Source organism: Epinephelus lanceolatus, chromosome 14 (assembly GCF_041903045.1).
Source record: "Epinephelus lanceolatus isolate andai-2023 chromosome 14, ASM4190304v1, whole genome shotgun sequence".
Lineage (NCBI taxonomy): Eukaryota > Metazoa > Chordata > Actinopteri > Perciformes > Serranidae > Epinephelus > Epinephelus lanceolatus.
This window is the reverse complement of record NC_135747.1, coordinates 13,351,498-13,377,455: the sequence shown is the minus strand read 5'-3', so window position 1 is coordinate 13,377,455 and position 25,958 is coordinate 13,351,498. Positions and strand designations below refer to the sequence as shown.

The 25,958-nt window shown below is 41.3% G+C and overlaps 1 protein-coding gene across 3 annotated transcripts in view; it reads left to right on the top strand.

Moving 5' to 3' along the window:
* The window catches only part of LOC117251534 (neuropilin-2-like), a 116,654-nt gene that overhangs the window by 65,733 nt on the left and 24,963 nt on the right, over positions 1 to 25,958 (top strand). For all 3 annotated transcript variants that reach the window (XM_033617943.2, XM_033617945.2, XM_033617944.2), the window contains exons 9-13: positions 3,690 to 3,865; positions 5,532 to 5,705; positions 7,151 to 7,295; positions 23,627 to 23,701; positions 24,714 to 24,878. In XM_033617943.2, the coding sequence (XP_033473834.1) occupies positions 3,690 to 3,865; positions 5,532 to 5,705; positions 7,151 to 7,295; positions 23,627 to 23,701; positions 24,714 to 24,878 (735 nt within the window). The remainder of the gene's footprint in view (positions 1 to 3,689; positions 3,866 to 5,531; positions 5,706 to 7,150; positions 7,296 to 23,626; positions 23,702 to 24,713; positions 24,879 to 25,958) is intronic.

Here is a 25,958-nt window from a genome sequence, read left to right as displayed (position 1 = left end):
AGACTTTTTCTCCTCCTGGGACTCACCCTTGTGAAAACACGGTAGAGGTCCTGCCAGATTTTATACCAGTGATATACTGGCTTTTACACCGGGTCAGAAGGTGGGTCACAGCAAAAATAACTCCGTCAGAAAACATTTCCTGGAAAAGAACAAGCAGGCAAATGTACAGAGTCCTTTTTTTTTTAGTCTTCATTTATATAACCTAATGATAAACAATTCAGTAATTTGTCCATCCATCAATCCATCCCATGCTTCTATTCATACTTTCCTCCCCATCCTCGCATCAATTTCTCTGTCTTTCACACGCACACAACACACCCACTCTCATGTGCACTCACACTCTTGCCCTCGCTCTTTCATATACATATCCTCCCTCTCTGGCTCCCACTCACACCTCGCACACACACGCACAAAAAGAAACACACTCAGTCCTAATAGAATAATACTAGAGTGTGATGTGTGGGTGATAACATCAGAGAGTAACAGGCTCTCAGCTTTCATCTGCAGCCCTGGCAAACAAACACGATTTCAACCAGCATAATCAGCTCAATACTATAAATAGATAAAACTTAATTAGACTGTCTGTGTTTGTGTGTGTGTGTGTGTGTGTGTCTCTCTGTGTGTTATAGAAATGGTAAAAGAGAGAGAGTTTCAATCCATTTTAGTGTGTGTGTGTGTGTCAGCTCCACTGTATCATTATTGGGTTAGAGCCTCTCTCTGCTGCCATCGTAGTGGCCATTGAGAGGGACAGATATGCTCTTATCTAGGAGGGCTGTTTCAGCACCCACACAAATCACAATCACACCCAAAAAATATGATACTGCTTGTGTGTGTTCCCGTGTGTTGTGTTTGTGTGATAGAAAGAGAGAGAGAGAGAGAGAGAGAGAGAGAGATAGAGAGAAAGCAGGCAAAGAGACAGGGATGTGGCATAGGTATCTTTGCCTGTGTTCTTTTCCACCAATAGCCTATTTTTTACCCTATTTTAACATCCGAAATTGCATTACATATCACCCTCTCACTAAACTCTCAGCAGAGAGGAGCCATTCAACACATCTTCTGGCCGTTCCTGTTTCACCGTGTATCACCAATCTCTGCTACCTTGTAATGTCTGCAATCTATCAGTGGCCTGAGGAAAACACTGACTTTATATGCAAAACTGTGACAGTTTCCAACTACTGTGTCTTTTGTTGGAGAAGGATGACAGAATGTGTTGCTTTGGAGTAAAGACACGCTGTTCTATAACCTGCATAGAAAACTTTATAACCAAACACATCCCCTAATAGCTATGCGGTATCTTCTCTTTCCCTGCACGCAGACATATTGACAAGCACACAGCCGAACACACTGCCGGAGGGGGATGTGATAATGCCCTACACAGGCCTATAAAGGCAAACATAAAGCAGTCAGTCAGTGACATGTCATTAACTTAAATCACACTTTTATGCCTCTGCCTACTTTTTTCTCACTTTCTACCTATCCCTCTTTAACGTCGCTCTGTTTTTTCTTCCCTCTCATTCTGCTTCTACTCCTCTGTCCTTCTATTGCCTTTGCTAACAGCCTCCATCCCCACTTTTCTCTCATTTTCTCCTCCCTATCCCTTCCCTTAAATCTCCCCCTGTCCCTGCCTCTTTCAACTCTCCGCTCCTCCATCCCTCCTTCCTTAATCTTATTTTATTTTAGCCCTGCAGCACCTATCAATCATTTATTTTTAGCACCTTTATCATTTTTCTCACCAGGCTTATGTAGCGTGTGTGTTTGCAAAGCTATATGTGTGTGTATGTGCGAGTGTATCGGCTAGGTAGAGCCTCAATGGTGTACTTTACAGCTTTTGTAAGACCCTGTTATCAGGAAAAAGCACAGTGGGAGTGTGTGTGTGGGCTAAACATCAGAGCATGTGCGAGTGAAAGTGTGTTCCAACCAGTGTGTGAGAGACCTTGTCTGTTCAATGTCTATGTGCTGGTGCCTGCATCATTTTGTGTGTGTGTCTATGTATGTATATGTGTGTAAGAGCTTTAAGGGCTCTCATGCTGGTGTGTGATATCTCACTATTTCTGCCTCTGTGATCTCCAGAGATGATATTCTCATCGACTCCCACCGCACTCCTGTTTTTTTTGTATATATATATATATATTTAAAAAAAAAAAAAAAAAAAGTCCTGCTGGAGTGCAGCTGCTTGAATAGACAGATGCAAAAATAAGAAACATTAAGTGCAATAACAGAATTTTCTTCTGGCTAATCAGTTTTCATGTTTTTTTATAGAGCTCGAGGGAGCTCATCTAGCATGGCTTGGCTGTTGTTGTTTATTGTTGATTCATTATTTACTATAGTGAGGCGCGTTTGCAGAAGTCACGGCATTAAACATTCATCTCAATGTAGACCCGAAGAATGTCACCATCAATCACCATCACCCTTCACTGTCAATCTGCCTCTCCCCTTCTCTCTCTCTTTTCACCAGCATCTCTCGTCATCCCTCTCGCCCTCTCCATTCACTTCTTCTCTCTACCTTATATCTTTCTATTTGACCTTTTGTCTATCTCTTTATCTCCTGCTTGTCCTTTAACTCCTCTTCCTCGCCTTTTATCCTGCTTCTTCTTCCTCTCTTCCCTCCTCACACCCTCTCTTCTTTTATCCCCATTTTTTCGCACTGGCTCCATTTTCAAATAGAAGTGGTCACCTTGTTTTTGTCTCCTCTCTTTTTTTTGTCATTATTCGGAGCAATAACATATTCTGATGCTTGTTAGACTAAAACACATTTGTCAGTATAATAAACAGCATCCCTTTGATCTGCAACATGCTCTCATTTAGTTCTTCCATTTGGGAGCTCTCTGGCTCAATTCCCCGAGAAGAATCCCCTTTGGAAGCTCGGTTAAAGTTATGCATCAACTTTGCAGCGGCAGAGAGGAAAAATAATGAAATGGGTTGATGGAGAGCAGCGGAGTGCAGCGCTTTAACAATTCACATCACAATCACACAAGAGTTTTGCTCTAAGGTGAGATCAAACAGTGATATTAAATTATTCCTGACCTTAAAGTCACATTGATTCATGAAGGGTTTTTAAATTAGAAGTTGTTTAGTAATGCAGCAGCCTCATGTAGTCAGAGTGGATTTAGAGAACAGAAAATCCAATAGACTTTAAAGGATGATGATAATAATGGCATGTATACACCCGTTTACTTCCATCCCTCATGAGCGTTTCCAAAGCAGTTTTTCGATTGAGTATCCACCCTCCCAGCAGCATCTAATTTCATTACATATTTTCATTTCACAGACTTGAGATATAAAATCCGCCACAGTAAACATATGGTTAACTGTTTTTGTCAATTTTATTTTATTACTGTGCGGTAATGCAGTTGCATGCAGACACCATTTCGAAAAACTGCGTGTTGTTGGTTCACTGAGGAAAGCTCCAACACTGATCCGAATACAAGAAAATGACCAGTTCATATATTCTTGTCAAGTGTTCTCATCCTGTGGGCTTGCTTCTCAGATGACACATGAATACAGTGTATTTTGGCATCTAGTTGTCCAATCCTGGATGCTGTACTGATCTTTGAAAGATTAAGAGAGAGGAAGGTTTTCACACTCTGCTTTGAATGACATTACTGTGCAGTGGTTATATTCTTTGAAAAACATGCTTTTTTCATGCTTTAGACAACAAGTATTCCATTCTCTCTCTGTCTCATGTTCAGATGCACCCTGCTCAGAGCTGCAAGGCATGTTGTCTGGGCTGCTACCCGACTCCCAGATCTCTGCGTCATCCATGAGAGACATCCACGGCTCCATGGGGGCAGCCAGGCTGGTGGCCAGTCGCTCGGGCTGGTTTCCCAACCCAACGCAGCCCATAGCTGGAGAAGAGTGGCTACAGGTACATCACCATGACCACATGAGTTATATTGTTTTATTACAAAAGATACAATACAAAAGACTATAGCTGCATCAGACAATTGTGTAAAAATGTGTCATCCCATAAATACAATGAGTAATAGAATAAACCCAAAACAGTTGCCATCATTTGCTACAACATCTGCAATAGCAGTGTCTGAAACAAAATCACTGGAGATTACATTCTCGACAAATGAATATACTTAAACCCATCTGGGGGGAAAAGGGTGCAATACCTAGTCTGACCTAGTCTGCTTTTCCTTATTTTCCTTCATACATGTAATCTTAGTTTCAGATGTTCATATTAAACATGGCCAAAGTTTCAAAACATAAGGTAATTGTATGTAAAAGTAATCCTTGCGAGCAAATACCTCAGGTTGCAGACCATTCTGAATACTCTATTTGCAATTTTTTTTACTACTACTTTCAAAAAAAGCTGACGTCAGATTGTGACGCTACTGCAAGTTTTTACATTAAATACGCTACATTAAGCTACATGCGAACATCAGGAAAACCTGTAATCTTGGATACCAGTGTTCTTAATTTCACCCCGATTTGGGATCTTATTCCTGTTGGAACATGACCGGTTGTATTTAGAAGCTTTTATGTGTGATTTTTCACGCTAGAAAGTATCGCTATTCTCCGATACAGTTATTCCTTTGGGTGCAATGACAGTGCAGAGACACTGAGATATGAAAGACCCGGAAATGCTGACCAATCAGAGCAGACTGGGCTTTTTTGGGAGGGGGACTAAAAGAGACAGGCACTAAAACAGACAGACCTCAGACAGACGGTGAATATAGGTGTTCCAGCACAGACAGTTTGAGAAAAATACAGTGTTTTTGACCATTAAAGCATGTAAACATGTCCTAGTAGACACCTAAATACAAGTATGGATCTGAAAATTTGAAATTTGAAAATTGTGAATGTTGCTAGAGGTGGTGGTAGTACCGTCAAGTATAATACTACCAATTTAATAAAGCATCTACAAAAACATCACCAAACGGAGCACCAAGAGTTCCAGCAGTTTAGCAGGTCGAAAGGAGCAGGGGGTTATACTACACAGCAGTTAATGTTAGCAGATGAGCTGCAAAGAAGAAAGAAATTCCCCAGCAATAGTGCAAAAGCTGTGAAAATTTCTGAGAAAGTGCTGGAGTACATTGTTTTGGATGGACAACCAATGACAGTGGGCTTCCAACATTTACTGGATCACTTGGAGCCACGGTACAATTTGCCATCGCGCAAATATTTTACCGAGACTGCACTGTCAGAAATGTACGAGAAAGTGAGCAAACAGTTACAAGACGTAAATGTAGGTTAATTATATTAGATTGTTTCATCTTGTTTCATTTTATCTTAGGAAAGAACTGTGTAGTCATCAATGCCTGATGCCTCTAGTCTTTTCTGTTCTACATGTAAAGGTATATAGCTTTTTAGGTCAACCATGGTATCGGATCATAATCGGCTGATACTCAAAGCCATAGCATCAAAACTGAAAAAGCTGGATCAGTGCATCTCTAATGGAAAACCAGTATTGATGAACTGTGAAGGCTATAGGGAAAGTTAGAGTGGTCACAGTACGCAGGGGATCTGGAAAGAACCAGGTTTCTGTGGTGCAGACAGTGAGCTAACATGTTTGTCTGTTTCAGGTGGACCTCGGCGTGCCCAAGATGGTGCGTGGCATTATCACCCAGGGTGCAAGAGGGCTGGAGGGCAGCACCAGTGCTGAGAACAGAGCATTTGTCAGGAAGTACAAACTGGCTCACAGCTTGACTGGCAAAGACTGGACTTACATCACCGACAGCAAGACTGGGTTTGCGAAGGTAAATGAGGGGAACTTTCTCTGACACATACATATGTACTCTGCTCTCTCCGATTGTCGCTGTCAGTTCTCCCTCATTTGTAGTTTATTTATAGCTGTCTTTCAACTCAATCCCTCTTTGCTTTCCCTCTGTCTCCTTCTCTTTCTTCCCCTCTCTGTCTCTCTCTCTTTCGGCTTTGTCATTTTCAGGAAAAAAAGCCATTTTATTACAGCCTCAGCTCTGATAATAATTCAATTTAATAACCTCACTCCTCATTCTCCCTGCTTCTGTCTTTGCCTCTCTCTCTACAGTAAGTCCTCTGTGCTCTCCCTCTCTCTGCTTTTCTCTGTGTCTCAGCCTCCTGCTCACTCATCCTCTATTTGTCTCTCATGGGTGTTAATTAAAAATGTCTTTCCTGCATCACCACTCAACACTGCTTGCAGTCTAACGCACTGTGAGACAGGGCACTTTAAACTCTGTTCTCCTTTCTGAGACTCTGTCTTAAAATGCTTTAATAGTACTACTGAGTGCCAGGCTTTTCTCCTGATGCTAAAATCCTGTTCCCTCTCATCTGCCTGTCTTTTTAAATGAGCATCCTGGGAAATTCATCATACGTTTTTTAAAATTCAAGAAATGGGGAAGACAGGAGATACAATTCAATTAATGAAACCAATATTACAACTTTCACAGCCCACATTTTTTGGAAGGATCGCTGCAGTCTAGTCGGTTTTCAGCTTGTAATAAATCTTGTGTTTTTGCCAGAGGCTGCTGCAAGCCGCCTCAAAAAAATTACTCGAAAATCAAAGGAAACACAGCCTCTGTTGTTATTTTTGTGACACATGTCGTACTGTGTTGGAAACAATGGTGATTAGGAGTGTTATACGACTCTGGAAAGACAGGCTCATGATTTTGCTATTGTTTTTCAATGAGACGTGAACAGTGGAGTGGCGAAATGACAAAATTAACTACCTCTGCAGCGTTTACTGTACGTCTTTCTCCATTGTTTCAAGGATACTCATCCTCAATGCTGTCTTCACCGCAGAACAATGTATCCGTGCACTCACTCTGACAGATGCCAGAAATATCAAACAAACATGGAGTAAAGCCTATCACTCATCTTATTGTATCTAAGACACGTCTCAGACAGCTTTGGCTTTAACACAAACTCTTGGACAAGCAGTGATACTTGTAACACATTCTCCTTTAAAGCACAGCAGGATCTTACTGTGTTGTGCTACAGTCAAAAGAGCAGCTGTCATCAGTGGAGCAGGCTACAGAGCGTTGCTGTATTTTCACATTGAGTGTATTGATCTTAGGAATGTCAAAATTGGCAGGAAAACATCTTTTATACTGGAGGGGAGATGTTTTATCCTTACTCGTGCCTTGTTGTGAAGTGAAAATAGGAAAGCACTCTGAAATAGCTCAACAACATCACTATCAACATGCCTTTGCCTCCCTCCTCTCAGATCTTCGAGGGAAACAGCCATTATGATACTCCAGAGGTCCGGAGGTTCGAGGAGATAGTGGCCCAGTACATCAGGGTCTTTCCAGAGAGGTGGTCGCCTGCTGGGATTGGCATGAGGATGGAGGTTCTCGGCTGCGACCTGCCAGGTGAGAACACACAAGATAACAGTAGTGCACTGTCAGACTAAGGGGATGAAAAAAATGAAGCCAATGTAAAAGCGGTTTGGATATCTGAAGCAAATTTCCTCATTTATGACAAGTATACGGTGGTGGATTTTTGGAGGCTTAGAGTTACTTATAATTAAGGGTGTGGCAAGACAGTCTATCAGTCAGGTCCACCCCTCACTCCTCCACAGCTCCATCAAATTGTACATTATTATAATTATTATGATACTTCTGCATGTATATGTACGTTACATGATCCATAAACATAATCACAAACAAAACATTAGTGACCTAAACGTGCTGCGAAAATCACACCATTAATCTCTTTGACATCTGTAATAAGTGTGTATTGTGTGCATGAGTGGATGTGTGTTTGTGAAGATTTAGAATGTGTATAGGTGCTGTCTTGTGCATTTTAATCCACCATTGTGTGTGTGTGTGTGTGTGTGTGGGGGGGGTTATCACTGTTTATGTATGTAGTGTATAGTAAATGTATATGTGAGTACTTGACTCTGTGTGTGTGTGTGTGTGTGTGTGTGTGTGTACTGCATTGTGGTTGAAGTTAATCATCTTGCCCTATAGGAGGTATTGCAGCATGTCTGGACAGGGATTAACATGTCTAGGTCATGGGACTTTCACTAATAGTGGCCAGCTGTGTAGTCGCACTATATTGTGTTCACAGCCTATTATGCTACTAACATGTAGTGAGTGTGTAGTGACGGATTAGATGCAGTACATGGTCTGCTGAATATTGGTATTTATGATCAATCCATGATCTACTCGAGGATTTGTGTAAACATTGTGTAAAATGAGTGATGATTTAGTGTAAAGAGTGATGGATGCAGACCATTAGTCTATATGTTTCTTTACTGAGCTGTGTAAGCACCATTTATTACAATGTGTTACTGTTGAACGGCGCTTGTTAGCAGTGGCAAGCAAATTATCCTCAGCTGCACGATAACTTCAATAATAAAGCAGGCCATTGTATAAATCTCCCCACATTTATTACTTAGCAGTAATGATGTGCTACATAAATTTGGCAGCAATGTATTTTTCTTAATATCCTATGTTATGAAGAAATCAGACCCCAGTTACAGTCTCAATAATGATACACCTAAAAACAGTAAATGTACTCTGGTCAAATGCTTCTTAATCAGACCTCTGTGTTTTGTTCGTAAATGGCCTGTTAAAGGTGCTACTGTTATGGCCTACCTCCTTCTCCTCTCCTCTCCTCTCCTCTCCTCTCCTCTCCTCTCCTCTTTTCCTTTCCTTTCTTTTCCTTTCCTCTCCTCCCCTCCTCTCTGTCCTTTCCTTTCTTTTTCTGTCCTCTCCCCTCCGTGCTTCCTCTCTTCTCTTTTCTTTTCCTTACTTTTTGCTCTCCTCCCTTCCTCTCCTGTCTTCTCCTGTCTTTTTTCCTTTTTTCTCCTTCCCTCCTTTCCCCTCTTTTCTTTCCTTTCCTTTCCTTTCCTTTCCTTTCCTCTCCTCTCTCTCCTTCATGTGCCATCAGATCTTACTGCTTTAGTCATTTTGTGACAAGTGAGAGGTGAAGACAAGAACAGGAAACGACACGTACCTGTTCCCAGTGGATGCAAAGTGGGCTGTTGGCAGCAACTGATGGCCTGCTGTTGGAAATCTGAATATCTGAACATTGTGTGTGTGTGTGTGTGTGTGTGTGTGTGAGAGAGAGAGAGAGAGAGAGAAAGAGAGAGAGGAACAATATATCCTAGATGTGTCAGGAGTTTCCAAGAGGTTTGTGAAGATGGGGAAAGAAGGGACATCCTCTGCTGTTAACACAGGTTTTAACAAGTTACCACGACTGCATTAAAAATGTAATTCAGGCATAGCACAATTATAACATCAATAAAAAGTGATTAAAATCAACAGTTTACCTATGTTAATTCATCTCCTAGAGAGATAAAGCTCTTCAGGGGAAAACTGAAAATGTAGTCAAATTTTAGCAACACATTTCATCCATTATCAGTCGGTGTGATTGAAAGGAGAACAGGCCTATGCTGTATAATTTGCACATATGGTTCATTTACATCTGTATACATCTCTTTTACAGTTTGTCCAATAGCTTTGCATATGACATCATACATTGGTGCGCTTTCCAGATGAAGGGCAGGCAATTGGAGGCAAAGATGGTAGAAAATTGTAGCTAAAGTTTGCTAATGTTAGCTAGTAACATTAGCCTGACGGCATTACATCCATGAGAACTGAGATCATACTCAGGCACATTTACTCACCGGGCAAAAACAAGATGGCAGTTGTTTCAGTTGCACACCCAACAGCACACAAAATAGTGATAGTCCACTAGACTCTTGTATGCTGTCATCGGCTTGTAGTGTAATCTTTGTAATGTCAGGAGGCCTGCAGGATGAGGTCATTTGTAACAATAACAGTGTCCACACTGACCAAACCAAGTTCCAGTTATGTGAAAAAATCCCTTTTCTTTTCTTTGTATGGATCACATCTAATATGAGTTTCAATTTTCTGATGATACCTGCTGCCTGCAGGTTCGTCCAGCCCTTTTATGTAGTCACTTTCCTCTATATCCAGTTTATGCAGTATATGGATTTATCACTTCCTGCCCTCCATCTGAATTTGCATGTCATGAAAGTCATATGATTGCAGACAAGCTATTACACTTTTTAGCTCTACTTTCACTCCTCCCGCAGTTAACAGCATCCATAATGAGAGCATATTAGAAGGGGCATGTTTAGATATAGTTTTCTTTTTCCTGAGATTTTTTTGTCAGGTGACTGTAAAGTGTAAAACATGCACTGAAACCTCTGGCTCATCAAAGTGACAGCTAAACCTTGACACAAAAATCAGGGCTTTGGACTCATTATATAGCTTGCACACATTATATATCATGAATGGCAGCAAATGATTTCTCTCTATTGGAGATTAATGCATCCTAAATGTCCAATCGTACTAACTGCAACCTATGTGATTGCACCGGCCATGTTTTATCCTGCCCGTACACATCGCTTGTTATTGCGCCTAATGACATCATGCACATCATATCTGCAGCCATCATCTCCATGATCACAGTATGGATCAACCTCTTGGCTATTGCAGTTTCAGTGATTGTGTGCTGGTCTGGCTCACTATGCCTGCGTGCCAGATGTCTGCCTTCTGGATGTAATCCGTGCACGATAACTGTTCATTCCCACTTTGCACCACGGCAACTGCTCCTGCTGCCATCCCTAAATACCACACACACATACACACACACTCACACACGCTTAGATGATACAACATCTTAGTGGCTTAAAGCAAGCTGATTTTGTGAAATTTCACTTTGTCTGTTTTTTAATTGTCTCCACGTTAAGTGATGTTATGTAACAACACGGAAAAACACATGATCTCACTAGTCGTGCAGCCACAATCATTTTTGCTTGTGCTATAAATGAAAACAATAAAACAGAAAACACATTTCACTAAAGACAAAAAAGTCTTTGTTTCTCTTCTGGCTTGTGCGCTGTACGGGTGCATGTGTGTGTGTGTGTTTGTGTGTGTGTGCTTGAGTTGTAATGGGAGATAAAATATTCAACAGAGTGCATCAGCTTCAGTCCACTGAACACAGCTGTTTACACATAAGTCACAAGCATAAAAACACACACACTTTCAACTCTAGTGGCCCTCTCCTATAAATTCAGATGCACACACATATACACACATGCACACATCTATACACACACACACACACACACACACACACACACACACACAGGGCTACAGATAGGAAGTAAGATATAAAGTCATACAGGAAAAGGCCCAACAGCATCTTTCCATCTCCGTTGAATGAGGAGAAATCCTATGAGGTAGTCTTCCTTCCTCTGTCTAATTATTCAAGACCTGATTCTTCTCTTCTCCAGCATGCTATCCATGAAGGTACCAATTTAAAAGGGACTTCCTTCCTCCTAGAATTAGACTAGAATTGTAGGAGTTACCTTTTTTCCCCAGAGCTTCAGCGTACAGTCAAGCCACAACCCCGCCTGTCTCCGCGCTGCGCAGGAAGTAAAGGAGTGAATTAATGAATTGATGAATAAATAAAAGGAGACATCAGCAGTGTAAGGCAATCACATGTTCACTGACACGCTCACAAACACACACACACACACACACACACACTCACATACAGGCCAGCCTGCAGTGGATGCAGCAATCAGAGTGGCTTTTCCATTATTCAGTATTTGGTTTCAGACCAGTGTTCCTGGTCGACATAAATAACAAACCTGGACCCGTTTAAAATGTTTGACATCATATAATTTACGCCTGCATTTAGCATTCCAAATTGCTGATCTAGTGTCACAGCTTACATCATTTACTGAAAATAAGACATGCATCCTTGTCCACCCATTCACAGTGTCCAAAAGTGTGGTGTGCTGTATGTGTGTGTGTGTGTGGGCATGATGTTGTTTTGCTTAGAGGGAACTTCAGGTTCAGAACATTTTTAAATGCTTCAACGTTCAAAAGCATTTTATTTTCCTCATACTGTCTGTGCTGGAACACCTGTATTCACCCTTTGTCTGAGATGCTCCATTTAAATACCTGCCTCCTGAAGAGCCGCTTCTCAATAATCCCAATAAATGTAAAGTAGTGGCACTTTCTACCATTAAAAATCACCACTAAAAGCCTCTAAATTAAAATCTTCACAACCAGACATGTTCCAGCAGAAATATGATCTGAAATCTGAAAGAAATGTCATAACATAGGCAACCAAAATTACATTGTTTCCTGATGTTAGCATGTAGCTACATGTAGCAGTGAACTTGCAGCCAGCCACTTTCTACCGTGAAAAATCACTAATCATCTTCTAAACCTAAATCTTCACAGGTGGACATGTTCCAGTAGGAATATGATCCAAAATCTGAGAGAAATTAACAAAATATGCAACCACGATTAGGCCCACATGTTTCTATGACGTTAGCATGCAGCTACATTTAGCAGTGTGTCCTATGTAAACGCTTCCAGTAGCACACCTGGAGCAGATGACCATATGAAGAAATCTGTCATGAGCTGATATTAGCTTTTCTTGAAAGCTGAAAACACAGCTGGAAACACAATATTCAGAATGATCTGAAGTCTGAGGTCTTTTCTCACGGGTGTTACTTTTTCAATGTTTACCTCATTATTTTACACTTCACTCAGGTTTAATATGAACATCTGACATTGTAACATTATTTATATGACATAAAAATATGGAAGAGCATAATAGGTCCCCTTTAATAGACTAGTGTATTCATTGTTCAAAAGTAGAGACAAAGCCAGTCTGATACACTGCCAATCACAGACCTCATATCCTCTAAACATCAGCTTTAACAAACTCACAAAGAAATTGCTTTTCCATTACTGTCCCTGTATTGTTTTCGTATTTAAAATGAAGCGCATTGACCTGGCCTCGGGGCTGTAAAACAATTTCCTCACATGGGAGAGACAATCTCAGCACCCAATTACAATGAAGAAATCCGAAATTACGGATACAGGGTTCTTAGAGGGCGCACAATGATGTAGTTTAGCATCTCATTATTGCAGCGAACCCTCAGTGCAAAAACAGAAACAAAAGCCAGAATAATATTGCAGGACTCATTCTGATCATTCACGCTAGGCAACATGTAATTTAGGTCTTGTAACCCCTGTCTATTGAATGTGAACTGAAAGCTGCCAGGCTGTCAGTTTTGTTCATGTTTTAAATGACTGAGCTATCAGAACATCTGCTATGCTCTCATCTCTTTCACTCCACACCTAGTTGTTGGCAGGCAGGCAGGCAGGCACATATGTACACACACACACACACACACACACACACACACACATACACACACCACCTGTTTGGCAACAAGACAAAGGTTTGTTCTTAGTTGTGTAAATACATGCTTAGGTTCCCATCTCCATTGAAAACTGCAGTGTTATGGGTGGGGTACAAGGGGGAAAATAACAGAGAGACACAAAAATACACAAACGGAGAGAGAAAACAGCTTTGTGTCCAGTGTCTCAGAGTGAATTCATTCATCTGCTGCTGGTGCTGCTCTTGGATCACGCATCCCTCACTTCAGGTGCAGCGTTCTGGGTGGACCTTGCAGGCCTGGGCCCGTCCACATGTTCAACCAGCCCATCCTAAATGAGTGGGATCACATATATACAAATATTATCTTAACTTTAATCTTTAGTTATTAAAATTAACATTTAAATACACATTAAACTCTGTGTGAAGTCTGGACCAATCACAACAGGCCATTTTACACTGGCCCCTGTCAGTGGTTTAGAATGCAGATGCAGTCGCTGTCTAATTTCAGAACTGCAAATGCATTTCCAATTGAGACTAGAAAACAATGTTGGCAAGATGGAAGGTAGAGCTGAAAATTCCTGCCTGACTTGATTGTCTCTGCATTGCCTTGAAAGCATAGACCGTTTCTATTGAGACAAGCTTATGAACTGACAGTGCAGTGTACTGTTTTCTCTCTCTTGTTAAAAGTCAATCTAGTGTACCCCAGTCTGGACTCATTCCCAGGGAGTCAAAAACATTGCTTGGGCTGTGGCTCTGGGCATCAAATACAGTGGCACAATGCACCCTTTAGTGTGTGCTTCCAGCATAAGATGGTCGGAGCAAAGGACAAAGTATAAGCAGAGAGAAAGTCAGCTTAGATCGGGTGGGAGAGGAGGTAGATGTGTTCAACAAGCACAGGACTTTTATCCAGGAGACATATGTGAAACTAAAAGTCAGCGTTCAGTTATTTTGTCAGTCTTAGACACTGTAAGGCTGGAGGCTTCTGCCAAAGCATCAAAACATGATGAGCAGAGATGTGATCACATTGCTCAGCGGTCGATCTCTTGCAATCAGCTTGAACACATAATCATTCAGCTAGATCATCCAAACAAGATGGTAGTTCTTTAAACAGAATTAAAATGCCAGCTCTCAAATGAATGATGTTCTGGTCTACACAATCCACAGAGAAAAAGACATGATAGATAGGATATAGGATACTATGTTTCTTTTAAGCACAATTGGAGCAATATACTCGTGTGCTTCTAATACATATAAACTGTCATGAGTAAATAATGAGCTATCTTGGTACTGAAAATGTTTTAGATCTGCATTTCATAATCACAGACACACTTATCGCCTCTCACAGTATAATATCAGTCATTTCTGTTTTAGTGAGACTACCAGTTGGAAACCGTCAAAGGAAAGCAAACAGTATTAAGTTCTGTAATTGAAAGGCCCAGCCAAAATTCCTTAAGTCCATCCAAAACTGAAATCCTGGCACCAGCCTGCCTCACTTGTCAAAAACCCCCAAAACACTACCAACCAGATTCTGACAGAAATTATGCTTCTTACCTCTGTGTTCCAACAAAACCACAATGATCAGCCCAATATTTGCACTACATTTGGTAGACTACACCATTCATAGCTGATGGCTTTTTTTTCCCCTTGTGAAGTGTGGCCAGTTACAGCAAAGTGGATGACCCTGTGACCGGCAGTGTGTCAGTCTGACTCTCTAGATGACATGGGGAAACACCTGTACTACTCCCAAACTACTCCCAGCGAGTCTTTGAACAAAACAGACAGTGGCCAGTTCTAGAGAAGAATTCGTTGTACTCGAGGAATCCCAGTGCGATTGTAGATTTTTATGAATGTGAACAGTATGTTCTTGAAAAAGCCTTTTCACTTTTGTTTTAACTTACACTTTAATATGCAGGGCAAATGATAGCCGACAACCTTCGCTGTCTCTGTCGTCACAAGAAGATGATGTTGGACCCAGAAAACACACACAAACGCGCACACACACACTTCCATAATTACAGTGGCACCCAGGAGGAAACGTTGTTTTGAGTTCTTGTTCTAGAACATTGTAGAGGTGTTCCGCTGTTCCAGGTTTCCAGCCAGTCGTTCAGGTTTAGCCAAGTGTGTGTGTTTGTGTGTCTGCGTCTGTGTGTCTGTGTTTTTCTTGTCCAACATTGCTGATCGCTTTCACATGTGAGCCATGGCTCCAGTCCAGATGCTTTCATGTGATTGGTGGGATGTGTCCTTACTTACACCCACTCATCTCTCTTCTCTGCTCCTCCTTCTGCTGTCTCCTTCTCTGAGATTATGGCAATGTGATTGGAAAAACATAACATTTATCCATAATAATAACAGTCAAACTGAAAAAATATATTTTAAGCATTTATTTAAGCTTATAGGTCCCAAACAGATAGTTGTATACTGGTTAATAGGTAATTGTATTACTATCCAAAGGGCAAGCAATGAAAATACAGATTATGTAATCATTACTGATAATCTTTGTTTAATTTTGTATTAACGTTATTAAAATGTACTGGAAAACAGCACAACAATCGCTGGGGTAGCAACAGAGTGACTTGTTTTGATAGTATATAAGAAATGACTTTGCGTGCAACAAGCTGCCTGCAACAAATTCCATTATTTCAATTCATAAAGTTACAGACCTGACCCTGCCCTTCTATACCAGCATGTATAAACACATCTAAAGTGATGGAAAATAATGCTACAGAGGGAGGTAGAGTGTCCAAATGTTTGTGGCTTCTGCAGTATCCGATGCGTCTCCGCCCCTTCCACTCCCTCCCCATCAGAAGAATTTAATCACTCACGTCTCCTGCCAAGGCTCCTGTAACAACCCCCCCACCACACACACACACACACACACACACACACACACACACACACACACATGCACATCTCTCTCCTATGTCTTCACCTTCCTTTTCCCCCCTCACCTCATTAACCTCATGGATTTGTTTCCCTCTCTTCTTCTTGCTCTCACTTTTCTCTCATCATGTCTTCAGACACATCCTTCTTTTTTATTTCATCCCTAACCTATCCCAGCCTTTCAAATTCAAGGCAAACAAACCTGTTGCCAGAGCTATCTTTACTATATAGTTAGAAGCAAAGCTAAAACTCTCCCACAAACAGTAAATGTTTCATAACTCCAGAAGCAGTCCAAACCACAGATCAGGCATTGTACAATTTCCAAGCACGTGGGTGTAAAAATGGAAACTGACACTGTTTTGAGTTCCTGAAGGGATAACTGTTTGGAGTTTTTACAGGACACCAACAGTATGTTCCCATGTGGTTGTCTCACTGTCGAGGCAAAACACTTGGGCTCTTGAGAGACGAAGAAATCACTTGCCTGCCATTGCAGAAGGGTTCAACCCCGCCAGCACTTCTCCTGAGTTGGTCGTATATGCTCCAAGAAACACAGCAGGCTGTACAGACAAAGATGTTCCACTGTCAAGTGCCTGAAAATCAAGCACACACCCAAAAAAGTTCTTAAGTTATTTTAAAGTGCATACAATCATGCTCCGTTCACTTCAAGATGTCAGTAGAGTTTATCACTCCCCTCTCTTCCTTCTTGAGACATCACATATGGAAACACTCAGGAGTGGGCACTGGTTCTTTGTGGGTGCATGTGTGTTTATATGTGTCTGTCTGCAAAAATGCTTGTGTTTTTCCAATATAAATATTTGCGCCTGGCTCGCCACCTCTTTGTTGTATAATTCCCAGATATGCCTGCCTCCTGTTCTTTATTTCTTTATCAACCCTCCATCCATCCATCTATCCATCCATCCATCCATCCATCTATCCATCCATCCATCCATCCATCCATCCAGCCAGCCAGCCATCCTTCTATCAACTAGAGGGTCATAGATCCACTGTTGTTTCCTCCTCTTAAATACTATCAGCAGACAATACCAACCCATGTTATCAATAATGTCCGATGTTGGTGAATCAGGGGTAACATTGGCTTTTAGATTTTCAGTAATGTTTAAGTGGGTCTGAGAACACTGTGAAAACAAGATAATACATCTCAAGTTTGTCCTGATACGATACAATAGATTTGATGTTCAGAGAAACACACAGATGTTTGACCCAAATATGACATACAGTCTGTCAATCCACCTGTAATTTAAACTGGAAACAGCATTTCCAAGTGGTATTACTGTTGGCGCTGCCATTGCAAAGACAACCACATCGCTTTCCGTTTTCCTCAGAGCTTAGCAACTACCACAGTTTCCACAGTTACTTCAGTTGTTCCTACGTCCACCATTTCCACTACTGCAGACAGTATCTCAGACAAAAACGCAGGAGCTGACTCACTATAACCTTTAAATGTCGGGTATATTGAATAACCACAGCTGTCTGGTCAAGGATGAGGCATTAACGTGTTTCTAGGCTATTTACTGTCACCACACCAGTCAACACACTCCAATTTTCCACTTGTTGGTTCGTGTATGGTTCTATACAAAGGAAGAGATAAACCAAGCTGCTCTACCTAAATCTAATCAATCCTAACAATAAACAGTGCATTTTAAACATAACTAGTAGCAGATTATTTGACAGCAAAATATGTTTACTTTAACATATATGACTTGACTATCACCTATTAGTATCAATGGAAAATATGAAATATTAAACACTGTTAGCCGGAACAGATAATAAACCACACAAATACTGCTAGAAAAGGTTTGGCACTTACAAATAGCTGCATCTCAGCAAATATAGAAACCTTTTCCACAGTAACTGCAAAGAACCTACATTGATACTCTTTGGTAAACGTGGATAGCTACTGATAGCTAGCAGGGAAAACAAAAGGGCTATACTTTTCCTGGGTTTTTTGCACAGTGGTTTATGCACTTCCTTTGTGCTGTAAATCCAGCCTTCGATCGTAACTGGTGGCAGACGGAATTACATATTGAAAGAGAGACTTGTGGGGAACCAATCTAAACACAGATGGTGTCATTATTCGCTCGTCATTACAATGTACAAATCAACATTTACTTCATGACGATAAAGCAGAAAAAACATGTCTATTTTCACTTTAATATTTCCAAATAGCACTGATTGAGTCTTGGAAATTGTTTAAGCCATATCCTTGTTAACACATTACCGTTTGCTGATCTAGAAAGCTGTCTTTCCTTTCTCCAGAGCAGTTAATGGCATACTTAGCTTAATGGCTTTTGCCACACTTAAACTCATTTCCTTTGTAGCTGACTACTGTTCACTGATTTAGTTAGCCATTCATTGCCAGCAGCTTCTTTTTATCATTTCAGTTGTTGTCGCACTTAGCTTCACACTTAAGGCTACAATTGCAGTCACATACCTTGTGGTGCTTTGTTGCACAATGGACTAATGAGCAATTCATTGTATGTAGCTTCCTGACATAAAAAGCGTCTTTGTTTCTAGTATCTCGACTGTGTAGAAGCATGGCTGTGCTTATTCAGCCACACTTTAAGCTCCATTATTGGTGGCTTTTTAACTACAGTCATGTGCCTGGTCTTATACCACCAATACATTTTACTGGGTTACAGAAATTCTCCTTTCCCCATCTACCAGGCATTAAAACTTGTGGTCCAGTGCAGCACTTACCGTAAAAAACAGATATTATTGGTAGCTTGCCGTACAATGGGCTAATTAGGCATTTAGTCTCGAAAGAGTTTCCTGCTTTAAAGAACTCATTTTCCCACCCACTCATCTACAGAAGAGGGAGCCATAATTAGTCCATCACTTTAAGCTAAGCATAAATCAAACCTGCACTTTTGGTTTTTAAGTACAGTTGTCTGATTTGCCATTCAGATCCATGGCGATGATTTTCATCCAAAAACACTCATGTTTTCCACCACTGCGTCTCACTTGGTGTCATACGCTAACATTTGACAGCTTCATTCTGGGTAGTGCCGTAACTCAGATTTCACCTACCAGTTTCCAGCTTTCCTTTTGCTAAGAGCTCAGTTTCTGCTCCTTCCAAATGCATACACTTTTGCATTGCATATAAATGTGTTGAATTGATTTTTTCCCAAATTTGGATGAATAATGTTTGTAGTAATAATGTTTAAAGCAAGTATAACCTGCTATAGATAGTGCTGCTAGATACCGTTTTAACAGTAAGTCAAAGAAAATACAGTGGATGGAAAAAATGTCTTTATAAACGGAAATTCTACTTACAGTCAATAAACGCTTAGAGCAGATGGGTTAACCTGTGGTAACATAGCTGATGGTTGTTAACTATAAGTGGATGTCCTTGTTATAAACAAGACGTATACACACACACACACTCGCACACAGAGAGAGTCTGCCATTCAGTCAGTCAATCACATAGTCATTAAGTAAAGGAAACCCCTACCCACACACACATCCACCATGTCACCAATAATTTGAGTATGGGCGACATTTTCTCCTCCTCAAACACACACACACACACACAAACACACACACGCACACACACTCACACACTGTGACAGTAGTCATTATTTAGGCTGACAGAGGTAGATTTATACCCAGAGCTCTTTCCATAATTGAACAGTTTTCGTCTCTCTGTTTCCGCCTCACCCTGCTCAGTCAGCAGCTTTACAATGAGCCCTTGGTCCTATGACAGTGTGTGTGCGTGTGCGTGTGCGTGCATATGGTTAACCAAACCTAACACCTTCTGTTTCTTAGTTTGAGGTGTGTGTGTGTGTGTGTATGAGAGAGAAAGAGACAGAGTCATGGCAGGTTGCTATAACTCAGTGGTGTTCCGGATGACCCATCTGCAGAATACAGATGTAAAGATTGGTGTTTCTTTTACATCCCTGTTTGAATCCTTATGTTTAAAACATAACCGACTGTGTTATCATCCTCACTTTTCCCACACAAGTACCTAAACACACTTTAGCCTTACACATTCAGCAGATAACAGAAAAGTTTTCCTGTACAAGCAAGTTAAAAATGACTTGCTGCATAATAATACAGTAAGAAATTTGAGATTAGTTTAATTATAAAGCAATGTATTCATATGAGTTTACTGACCTTTACAGTGGCTACAGAGATGGATAGAAATAAGAAGGGGAAGGAAGATGATGAAGAGGGTGTGGAAAGGGAGAAATAACAGGAGACGAGACGACAGACAGAAGGCAAAATTGGATTAGACGGGTGGAGGGAAGATGGAGTTAGAAATGGGAGGCTGACAGGAGCTGTGTGTGGTCACTAATTAGGAAAATGGTGGTGAGAGGTTGAAAGGGTTGTGTTCCCTTCTCCATGACTCTCTTTGTCCCTCTCTCCCTATGTGTCTCTCTCCCTCTCTCATCTCCATTCCTGCCTCCCTCCCCTCCATATGGGGGGCTAATTACAGTGGTAAAGGGCACCAAATTAAAACAGCTTAATGTCAGCAGCTGGGAGCTACTTATCCAATGTTGATATCTAATTCTGTGTATGAACGTGTGTGTGTGTGTGTGTGCTGTGTGTGTCTGGACGGCAATATGAAGCCACTCTGTTTGGGCTTACATAATAATCCTGCATACTTTCACTGTGAGCAGACTGTGCTAACAACTTAATAAAGTTATGCACATACACAATACACATTAGGGATGCAGTGAACTCAAAGCTCTTATCTTTAGCTAGCAAAGGTTAAGAGTTCACGCTAAACAAGACACACACATACATACAGATCACCAAGAGAGTCATGGAAACATCTAGAGCAACCAAACGAGCAGTAAATCAACAGTGGTCTCTGATTTACGGAGCTGGTGGTTAGAACGGACATAAAATAACACCAGCGAGAGTTACAGCACGGAGAGAAGTGCTGAAAGGTTGAGAGGAGAGCGAGAGATCGAAGGGAAAGAGCAAAAGAACGAGATGCAATCTTAACAAAGAGAGAGAAAGATCTGCGGGCAGACGAAAGCAAAGGATGAGTGGAAATCAAAATATGCCTCAGGGAGAGATGACAGAAAGAGAGCGAGAGAAAGAGTTATGGAGAAGAAAATTGCGGTTGTGGTAAAACAGAAACAACATGAGATAGGGTTTCGCTTCTATGCCGGGGAGGCAGAAAAAATATAGAGATCGACTTTTGTGTGTGTGTGAGATAGCATGTGTCCGTATGTGTGTGTGTGTGTGTGTGTGTGTGTGTGTGTGTGTGTGGAGAGAGCTTTTTGTGGTGTTGATGGTGGTTTTGCACAGCCAAACTGAAACTGGTCAGATTTATTGTGACAAATGACAGAGAGAAGAGAGAAGGGGGGGGGGGGTTTCCGAGCCCAATGACAGATGTAGGGAGGAGAGAAAAATGAAAGACAGACTTTGAAATGAATGGCAGAAAATAAGAGAGAGAAAGAAGTCATTTCTAAGAATAATTTGGCGAGAGGGTTTGTGGCGTCAGCCCTGTGCCACACAAGCCAGACAATCTTATGTTCCCTTACGTCAACATATAGACTTTCTTTCACCAGTGTGTGAGTGTGTGTGAAAGGGAGCTGGTAAAGCATTCAGGGCCGTTTAAGGAGTCTTAACCAACAGTAGAAAACTGCTTATTAAGACCAGAAGGTCTTGGGGTTGCACCGACATACCCCACTGCTGACGTGTGTGTGTGCGCGCGCGGCTGCGTGTGGGTGCCTCTGTTTGATCTATCATACACTGGTCGCATGCTGCTGTGCACCAAGGTCAGTTTGAGTGCAGCATCTATCATCATAGCGTTTTGTGTGTGTGTGTGTGTGTGTGTATGTGTGTGTGTGTGTGTGTGTGTGTGTGCGTGCGTGCCAACCTGCAGTGGGTAGAATGCACGGTGTGGCACAGTCTTCAGCTGAGTGCCAGCTCACTGCCTCAGCTCACTTTGTCACTGCCTGGATCATGACAAACTTCAGCCTTAATACACAGTCCTGGAAAACAGCAGTGAAGTGTGTACAAACATCATTAGTTAACGTATAATATCTTTATCTTGCTTTGCTCAAACATTACTGCTGCTGTGCTAAAATATTACTTTTTTCCAGTGTGAGGCGAAGCAGCAGAAGAACAAATTGTACATATTTAAAAGCCTACGTCCAGTGCTGTCTGTACTTATTAGACAGTTTGGGGCAGTTGGAAGTTAAACATAATTAAAGCAGCTTAACACAATGCTTGCATTGAATACAGTGTGATGTAATGCATGTTATGCGTTATCAGCATGCTAAAGTGGTAGCTGAGGATGACTGTTTAGAATTGCTTGGTGGGTTAAGCACAAGTGCCAGCCTCTGAGGCTGAAAAATGAAGCTGATGTGGAGGTGCCAGAAACTGCAGTCCCTCTAATGGCCACTTGAGGCTGGCTCCAAAAGCAAGTCAATCCCCATAGACACCCATGTTAAAATGCCTGACTTTAAAGCATAAATGAACAGGTTTACAGCCTGCTACAAAAAGCTATTGCTAATTTCCCAGTCAATAACAACTTTACAAAAGAGCAAATTTTTATATAACTCAAACATTTAAATTTTATTAAGGCTTCAAGTTACTCATAATTAAGGGCCACTTTGAGTGACTGGCTGTCTGCGAGAAGTCACCTCAGGTTGTCAGCATGGATGTATTAAGAGAACTGGATACAACATTGAAGGCGGGCCCTTGTAATTCCTGTGAGAGTACTCCATGGCGCATTTAGCCAAAATAGTTCAACTACAGTGTATAAAATGACCCGAATGATCTGGGGATAATCGGCACTACTTCCACACTGTGAAGCCCATGGAGCAAGCGCAATAGAGACTTACGGTAGCCAAGTGCCACCAAACAGCTTACTTCCATGGAGAAATGGCTAAGTTCTGGTTTAGCACTCTGCTACCTTCAGTGGGTATAAAATTATTTAACAGCGCAACTCTTCTAGACTTTCCAAATGTTATCTGATCGAACGGATCAGATCTTGATAGTGAAATGAATCATTTTGTGGGGGTTGTGATGGTCAAAAAAATATATCCACTGATTTAGAGACGTCTCTTTAGCCATGTAAGTCAAAGGAAAAAAGTATTTTGGGGCCGCAGGGCATCATGTGATGGTTTAATGTCACTGATTGGCCAATACAGAACTTGGCTACGAAGGCCTGCACACTTCCTGGGGGCCTGGTACTCTAGGTCTAGGTCAGATCCTACACAGCTCCACCCTCTCATCCAAATACGGTCATTACTTGCTCTGAAATCCAAGATCGCAATGGCCAAAATGCTAAACTTTAGGTTTCAAAACGGGAGTCAACAAACCAGTGGGTCACGTCACAATGGCTTGGTCCTCTATTTTTGTACAGTCTATGGTTGGGCAGCATCCTGCCAGTGGTAGCAACATGCTAGTAAGCTTGACATGTTGTTAGCTGTTTTTTGTTGGCTAGCATATCGCTAACTGATAATGATAGCTGTTGACTTGGGTGGGCCCCTGCAGGGCCGAACAATAGGTCTAAACACCATTTAACATGAATAGAGAGCTTCCATAGGAAAGCTCAGACAATTTCTCGCACATTTAACTGATCTGATATCTTCTGTGTCATCCGATTCTATTCTATTCTCATCTTAAGTGTTTTTTTTTCTCCTGTTGACAGAAACCACCACTGTACCTGACACCGCGACCCCCACCGTGCCCAGAGTGGAACAGACCACTGCTGCGATGAGACCCGGTAAACGCTCCCGCGCTTATTTCAAGCACACTCACTCACAGCATCGCCACACTCACTCACCATGCAGATTTCCAGCAAGCAAACATGAATTAATTTTGTCTCTGTGTCTTGTCAACACACACTTGCACACACACTGGCACTCTTAAGGTCAAACTCGTGATGTCATCATGCACCACAGGGCCTCTGGGCTTTGAAGTCTGTTAGATTCAAGGGTCCCACAGGAAGCTCTGTTTGAGTGAAAATAAGCTCTCACAGTCAGGATCTCACCTCCTCACACACACACACACACACACACACACACACACACACATACTGAGAATATGATTTAATAGCTATAGGTCAGCAACTGTCAGAGAAGCAGCCTTACTGGGATAAATGTATCGTGATGCAGTTTAAAATGTTTGCTACATACTTTAATGCAGTGACTTCAACTGAATGTAGTTGAACACAGCATCAGCACTGCCAAGTTCATTTTATCATGCTCTACTTTCTCTATTCTTTATTGTCATGTAATTCTTTTTTATTCCCCACGCTTTCTTATTTATGTTCTTTTTCTCCTCTCATGTCTCTCCTTTTGATTTTTATCTACACCCACTTTACTGTACTACTTTATTTCTGTGTCTCGCCTTCTTTTATCCTCTCCACTCTCTTCTGTCAAGCCCATTCTCTCTCCACATAATCTCGCTTTTACTCTAATATTTGTATTCAGCATGATTTATTGAGATGTCATATTACATGAGCACTATTGCCAAAACATCTAAACACAATGGGAATCCCTCTCAAAGCGGTATCAAAATAAAGAGGAGCCAGCCATTATGGCATTAAGACTCATAAAAGGCTGAAAAGAAACTGAGAAAAAAAAAAGTTTAAATTCGATATGGTGCTAAAAGCACTCTGAAAGTGCTAACAACAAAAAAGGGAAGTTGATAATCAGTTATATTTACTGTTAGTCAAAGCAGATGCTCTCTCACACGTCTTTATTCACAATCTGTGTCTCTTTCACGCCCCGCAGCCACCACTCCGTCGCTGTCGGCTGTATGCGACTTCGAGCAGAGCTTGTGCGGCTGGTCGGCTGATCCCCAGTCAGGTGTTAGCTGGTCCCTGCACACAGCCAGCAGCAGTTCAACTGGACACGGCACACATGGAACGAGGCAGGACTTGGCGCTGGGATCAGACAGTGAGTACCGATCTGTTGGCAATTACATACATTTGCATTTTATAGCAAGACAGTTAAGTAATCTGGAAACATCATGGGAAATCTTTGTTGCTTTGTCCTAGAGTTTCAGATCAGTCACTCCCTAAATGATGTGTTATGATTATCGCAAATGGAGCAAGGGAGAGTTTAAAGTCTGTATTAGACACATGTTTTTCTGGATTGAAACAATATAGCATTTGAATCACTTCCTCTGCTGTTTCCAGCAATCACGTCCAAATAGCATAACCAGAAAGACATGTACATATTTTTGTTGTGGAAGCCAGCTTGACAACAAGCATTTAAAGGCACACTCCACCTATTTCCACCACCAGCAATACATTACACTTATAACACTTAATTTCTGCTGCAGCAATGTAAAACGGTCTACAGCAATTGTATAACTTTTTAGTGCTGTTATAAATAAGTACTAATATTAATCCATTTTATAATATTACAAAGAAACTAGTTATTTCACATACAAAGACACCTAGCCCAGTTTTTTCTCATTCTGAATTTATTCTCACATAAATCGGAATACTTTCAGGTATCCAAATATTCCGATCTTTAAACTACTTGCTACTCTATATCAAAGTTAAGTTTCGCCACATTGAAGCTATTCCCAGAGAAATGTAGCAAGCTAAGCTATGAGGAAATAGCAAAAGTAGGCAAATCAGCATTTTCTCAGTAATAAGAAACAATGTCTGCCAAACAAATAGGCAGGCAAAAAAAATTGCAGTTGATCTGTTTATTATAAAACAACAGACTTAAATTAAAATTTTCTTCTTTTTTTTTGAAGACTTTGTGAAATTTGAACATGTCCTCCAATAACATGACGTCATCAGTCGGCCTATCGCTCTCCTCTTCTACTTAATGCATTTCTCTGTCTTGGCCTCTGTCTCTCGAGCTCTTTTCTTGGCCCTTGTTGTGTCTATTTCTTTAATGTCCACTGCAAATCCAGTAAATATCAACAGTCAATGGGCATGACATATTAGAGATGCGTCAAGGAGTGCAATGTGGCCAATCAGAGGCAGAGTAGGGCGGGTCTTGCCAAGAAAAGCCAAA